The sequence below is a fragment of the Heterocephalus glaber genome, unplaced genomic scaffold, assembly GCF_053883595.1.
Source record: "Heterocephalus glaber isolate CG9 unplaced genomic scaffold, H.glaber_assembly_v1.0 deba00000347, whole genome shotgun sequence".
NCBI classification, from domain to species: Eukaryota; Metazoa; Chordata; class Mammalia; order Rodentia; family Bathyergidae; genus Heterocephalus; species Heterocephalus glaber.
This window is the reverse complement of record NW_028258143.1, coordinates 2,845,414-2,852,500: the sequence shown is the minus strand read 5'-3', so window position 1 is coordinate 2,852,500 and position 7,087 is coordinate 2,845,414. Positions and strand designations below refer to the sequence as shown.

Below are 7,087 nucleotides of genomic sequence, written 5' to 3'. Positions count from 1 at the left end.
AGGGCAGTTAACAGACTAGAAGAATTTACAAATCTGATGGAGGAAAACTCTTAAAATGGAAGTTTGTGCTTTCAAAAATGTCCTAGGAAACACGACATTTCTAGTGCTCTAGCACATATTGATTGTCATCAGGTAATTCTCCTCCTTACATTTTTAAAACAAGGGCTTGTATAAGAGTAATAAAGATGGCATCATTGCTGGCATTGGCATGGATACCCTCTGCTTATTACCTCATGAGTTACTTGCTTTGAAAATGGGCTTTAGGTCTTAAACAGAAGCAAACTGCCAAGTTAGAAAGAAACAGAAATAGAGGCAAAGAAGATGTTAAGAATATCTTATAGATCACATGTGTGTATGAATAAAAATTTGAGAAGAAACCATCTGAAAATACAAATTAGAAAGATGTATGTCATGGAGGCTGAACTAATTCCAAATAGTGTTTTCCTTCTAACATTTTCCACGAGTTATCAGCCACTTGTTGAGTGTTAAAATACTCTTCAGCTAGAGAATGGTGTATTTCCTTTGGAATTCCAGGCAGTTTCTAACCAGAGTTTGGAACTTGAAACCACTGCCAAGCCTAAACACATCTGGTTGATTCCAGGCCACAAATAGCACTGGAATGCCTTCAACATCTTCCATAGCTGCCATACTTTAAAAAACTTTATTTCCAAAATAGAACCAACAAAATTTTTTTTTTATCAGCCTGATGCTCCAGAGTTAAACTCAGAAATGTGTCCTGTAGAGCACTATTATATCATCATAACATACATGAAGCACTGTGTGCTTTTATTTCCTAATACAGAACTTACATTTCAGCAAATTGAATTAAATACCAGCATTAGTAGATTCAACCCCATTTTCATTTGCTAAGTGTCATGTTATAAGATTAGGAACCCATTCTACACACTTCAGGTATTCAGCTATAGGGTGATATATAATCTCAATTAGTAATCAAATACCTTTAATAATGTTATTGAATGCCTCCAGGGCAGGCTACTATTTAGAAAATGCTCTTGAATGCAATATGTTGGTCATTAACGATCTTTATTTTACTTCCAGTAAAATAAAGTGATGATTTAGTGATGATTTAGTGTGGTAAGTTACCATATATAAGTAGAAGTTATTTACCTGAAAACGGAGAAATCAGATATTTGTTGGTGACTAGTAGTTGTATGAAAATAAAGAAAATTTTACTAACCTACATTAAGACAGCTAATAGTTTGAAGAAAAAAGTCTAATTCAAACTCCACAAGAACCTTTCTTTAACTTTTGGAAAAGATGTTTTGAATAAGGTAAACTGGATAACAGAAAGTTGCAGTGGAGTGCCAGGGGTCTGGGGAGAGTGTACTTTTCCAATCAAGAAGACCACCATGGTGCAAAGGTAATGTGACAGAAAGCAGAAGTGTGTTTGGGAAAAAGACACGAGGTTTTTGTTTTGTTTTGTCTTATTTTTCCTTCTAGGGAACTTCAAGTTGCTATGTTATGAATTTGGTCTCTCTCGTGTGTACTTGCACTTTTAGGAAAATGGTGCTAATAGGAGAAAGGGTAAGACATTTGTAGCAGTAGCAATTCATCCATAGGGATAGAATGACACATTGTTCAATAGGGAAGATGGGTTTTAGAATCAGATTGCCTGGATTCAAATCCGCCTTTTACAATTGGTTGTGTTACAGTCTCACACATGTCAACCTCTCTGAGGACCAGTGTCCTTGCAGGCAAAAGACAATCATTTGGGGGCCTAACTTGTGGACTGGCTAGAAGCAGTAAAGGAGACAGTGAATGTAATATGTTTAGTACAAGGATTTCATAGTAAGCACTCAATTAATGTTAGATCATTTTATTCTTATTCATTAATACATGTTCAATAATTCCCCAAGTTTAAGCAAGATGCATGCATCAGGAGCAGCGTACATGGAAGAAATAAATCTGAGTGGAGAGAAAATAAATTGCATATGAAAAATTTCTTGGTGCTGTAGTTACGACAGAGCACATGAGCAAAACTATCTTGCAACTTCTTTTGGATGCTAATGTTTCATCAGCTCAGGAGCACAAAGATCAATTAATTAGGTAACTTGGCGGGGGAGAATGTGTGAATAATTTTGAATGACCATTACAATTTGTTCCAAAGCAACAAAACACAGAACAGAGTCTTGAGAGAAAGAAGACATTCAACAGTACAGGTTTTGAAGCCTATTGGGAATGCCTGACATATGCCCACTAAACCTGCTGTTGTTGTATTACTATTCTGTGGTTCACTTTCAGACAATTCATTTTCAGAAAATTCATTCAACAGAATATTTTATAATAGAAATATATTAATTCTGTATTATGAATTAGCAAACTGAAAGAATAAAGTACTCAGCTATGATGCCATGGAAAGTATAAATTTGGGAACTGAACTGGTGAGAATGTATATATATATATATATATATATATATATATATATATATAGTAATTTCCAGAAGTTTCTCTAGTAAGTACTTAACAAAATCAATTTAAATAGGAAGCGACTTGGACATTCATCTCTTTTTAACTTGCTTGATTTGTTTACCTGATTCAAATCAGGATGTTGTAGAATTAAATTTCCACATGAGTAAGATTCAGAAAAACACCAAAATTGATACTGAGTGAATGAAAAAATTTTAGGGTAAATTTTTTTCTCTAGTATCTAGGTTCATGATTCATTTGCTAGCTAGAATGATAATCAAAGTTAATAAGGTTTGATTGGAAGCCTTTGTGGTATAAAAATCGATAGCTGAGAAATAAAATTATTGAAAATTTACGACTTTACTCAAAAGTAGAAACATTTTTATTACTTTTCTAAATAAGGTGGGTTTAAAAGCACCTACCACAATATCTCAATAGAAAAAGCACTCAATAAATGTCAGATTTAAATTTTAGTGGACTACAAATGCATTCTTAACAGTGTCTAACAGCAGTTTCAGATTTTTTATTCCATAGTTCTTGTGACAACCAATCCTATTGAAGTCAGTATTTACATAGTGTTTCCTTCCTCTGTCCTAGTCCTTGGTCCAAGTAAAGAAAAGCAAGCAGTAAGCCATTAGTAAGAAAAATTAAGCATTATGACTTTGGTATCTGCCTAGGAAATAAATTAAAATAGGTTGTGGCAAAAGAGTACAAGATCTCAAGAACAAGACGCTCATAGACACATATGAAAAACGCTTTATCAACAATACAGTCGTAATCAATACATAATAATCAAATGACAATTTAACTTCATTTCCAAAACTTAGAATCAGTCAACACCAAGACAGTTCTCTCTTACATTATTCATATTAATTCATTCTCAAAAGATTGCTCAAAAGATTAATATAAACAAATTAAAGGCTTATAGGAACCAATTAGGATGAGAAAATGGACTAAATTTCCACATACATCATCATGATAGAAAATTCATGAAGAACTTCACTTGGATGAAAACTAATACATTGACAGTAGTAATATCATGAGGTGTTTGGTCAAGAGACCAACAAGTTAAAACACTGGAAACTTGATAAGATAGGAAATCAACAAGGGGATAATTAATCACAAGTTTAGAGAAGCCATCGGATAGCTATCATCCAGTTGCTAGGCAATGTTTCTACATAGCAAATCTCACATTGTAAAGACCAGAACATTTTATTTTTATTTTTTCAAATTAATTATATATATTTGTGTTTGTCAATATTTGGGTCTCTCAACTATATGTCTATGAAGTTATGGACTATTGAAATAAATACATTGACTGGGTGTTAATATGTATGGTAGCCATCACTAAAATAAAAGTCTTACACTCACCGTGTAGTACATGATAGAATTTGCATATAGTCATATGATAAAACCAGTCAGAGAGGGAAAGATTCCCTCAGGGATGTGCCTCTTAAAGGTGAATAAGAAAATACAGAATATATTTGAAGTTGCTTAAGATATTAAAACAAATGTAGATATGAAAAATCTACTCTGAAAATGCTAAAATAAGTCTTAGGACTAATGAAAATATCTATAATAAACGACTAATGTAGAAAATATTTATAATAAAAGACAAATGATGTTTCAAAATTTCACACAAATATAAAAATATCTGGATTTGTTATTCAATATGGATTGTTGTTAAAATATCTTAGTTGAACTTTTAAAATAATTATAAGGAACATCAGACGGTTGGAGAGAAAGGAAACCGGATTGGTTGGAGTCAGAACACTGTTATTTGTCAGCTTTGTGCTCATCAACATTTAACTGACCAAACTCACCCACCATTTCCTTGTTCCTCAACAGTCAATTGACAGAAATCTCTCACCTTTCCCCAACCCAATTTGATTCTGGTTACTTTTGCTGCCTCCACAACATGCTCAGTGAGGCAGAAATGATGGTGATGGGTACAAAGTACTACCCAAGGATAGTTTCTGGTCTCTAAAAAGGGTGGGCAGTGGAAACATAGCAGGAACTGTTTTCACCCCCCTCCCTTTTTGCCTATCACTTCTCTCCAGAAAGTATTAATCTTAGGTTCCTTTTTTCCTTCTTATGAGAATGTTTGATGCTAGACTTCCTAGTTTAATGTGAGATATTTCCTTACACTTTCTCTCTCTTTTTTCCTCTTGCCAATATTTTGGTTGAGATCCTACACTCTTTTCTCACCCAGGGCCAGTCACACATGCCAAATTTCTAGTGAAGACTTGGAGATGGGTTAGGGGAAGGCAGGAGGCTGGTATGTTGTTCAGGATGTGAGAGGAAGACTGAGGGAGAACACAGGTGGAGCTCCACCACGGAGCTAGCGGTCGGATCTGGGAGGGAGGGAAATACGATTGCTTTACGCCATAGTACTTCCTCTTTTTAAATTAACCCACTATTTCTTTATTCATAGAGAAAAATGAGGCTATTGTTTTAACAACTCTTTATAATTATTCCTGATTAGTAATGTATGATTAGATGATAAACTAATTAAACTTAGAAAGTTTTCTTTTGTTCTTCCAAATATAGGTAGATTCCGTAGCTCGTTTGGTCTATTAATAGTCTTTTATGAAATACTAACACTTTTAGTTGATTCAAAATGTGGTTTTTTACAAGAACCAAACAAAATAACTACCAAATTATGGCTGACTTGGTGCTTGGATGATGAGACTAGCACATAATTGATCAGATTTATTATTCTATTTTTACACATATGGGTTCATCACACCTTAAGAATTTGAAGATATTTTAAATAACTAGCTTGTGTCATGCCATTTCATTGTGCTGGCCATTTAAATATTCCCTTGATATGATCTGTGAATTTGTCTTACAGATTAACTGGAAAGATATGAAGATAAGCACACTCATAAACACATAAATGATCCAATAAACAGGCAACAAAAAGTCCTACTGAGCTAGGCAAAAGCATTATTTCTTCCTTGTTGAAGGTATCAGCATATGTTACATCTTATGTTGCACAAGTGTACTCATTAAATATTATGAAATGTACAGCCGGCTGAGAAGCTCTAACTAGCTAGTCAAAGTCACTCATACCTGTGTGTTCGTATTTATGTCGCAGAAGGGAACTGCTTTTCTGGAATGTCTTGTCACATAAGTCACATGCATACATGCCACTCTCTGTCTTCTTGATCTTCTTTCGAGACAGACAGGAATCGGAGTCCGTCATGTCATCTAGGCCTGACATGTAGTCTTGTGCTCCATCAAGCAATTCTCCCTGTGACATAATCACATAGTTCAATTTAGTCTCTTGTCTTTGTGTTTATACCAAACAGCTTTGCATAAGCCAACATTTAGAGAACCTTAAAACTACTTGCTGTAGATTGATCTAGTTTTAAAAAATTTCTAACGACTTCCCTGAAAAACATACGAGGTCTCACATTTTAAAAAAACAATATAACCTTCTTTGCTATAGGTGGTAGAGCTTGCTGCTTTTCAAGGACAGAGAACAGTCAACTCTAAAGGTGGGAAACCTCACAAATCTTTCTAAAATCTTTCCTTTTTTGTATCAGGAAATATCTGTGAATGAACATTAAACATCAGAATTTGCGTATTTTCCAGTGTACTTTACTTTAGGAATGATCTGTAATTGCAGAAACCCCATTTTAATTGAATTTTATATTTAGGTACAAAATGTTATTATTATGCAATCTATTTAAATGTATGTCTACCAACTAAAAGCCTCAAGCTATATTTTTATATTTAATTTTCTAATTTGAAATAGGGAATATTAATAACACTTTTTATCAATGTTCTATCTATGTTAAAACAGCCTTCAGCATTGAACAATAATGAATGTGGATCAGTAAATTATTAAATTTCTTGATATTTATTTTGTCTTGATCCAAAGGAGTGCAAACTTGCATGATAACATACCCTACCATTTGCTACCCCACAGTTCAGTTTTCTTAGACTAGGTTTGCACTAATTAATATTAGAGAAGATTAAATGGGCTTAAATACATTTACAAAGAGGGCAGATGTACTGTAAATTGGAATACTGCAACAGCTGTTACAGAGGTGCATTGCCTCTATGCTATTTTGCAAGCAAAGATTATCCTGCATAATGCTAAAACATACCTGCTTTTGTATTCGAAAAACCATAAATTATTCACAAATTTGAAGATTAGGTAATACTTCATGTGGAACATGCAACATATTTTAAAAAATACTCTCTTCAAATAAACTATTCACTATAAAGCAAGTTCATCAAATTGATTTATATATTACTTACAGGTTATGAACCTCTTTAAAGTACGTGTCTGCTGCACATTTTAACTTTCCACACCTAGGTAAGTCCTATGATCTATTGTTACCAATGTATAATTCTAAAAGAAGGTGAGTATTCATTTCTTCTTTATGTTTTTTTAAAGCAAATGTGCTTGCAAGATACAGTGTGTCAATGTTTTCATCTATTCGTTTTCCTAGCCCACTTACAGTTTTGTGTTCACATTAGAAAACCTCTTCTATTTTTACGGATATTTATCACCTCGATTTTTATCTTACAGGGACATAATCTACGTGTGTGTGTGTGTGTGTGTGTGTGTGATACAGGAATATGGAATTCAGGGCCTCATACTAGTGTTCTACCACTGAGCTAAATCCCCAGCCCAAGTGTATAG

The 7,087-nt window shown here is 33.8% G+C and overlaps 1 protein-coding gene across 2 annotated transcripts in view; it reads right to left on the bottom strand.

Moving 5' to 3' along the window:
• The window catches only part of Zeb2 (zinc finger E-box binding homeobox 2), a 127,203-nt gene that overhangs the window by 5,672 nt on the left and 114,444 nt on the right, over positions 1-7,087 (bottom strand). For both annotated transcript variants that reach the window (XM_087197510.1, XM_087197508.1), the window contains exon 9: positions 5,503-5,683. In XM_087197510.1, coding sequence (XP_087053636.1) covers positions 5,503-5,683 — 181 coding nt within the window. The remainder of the gene's footprint in view (positions 1-5,502; positions 5,684-7,087) is intronic.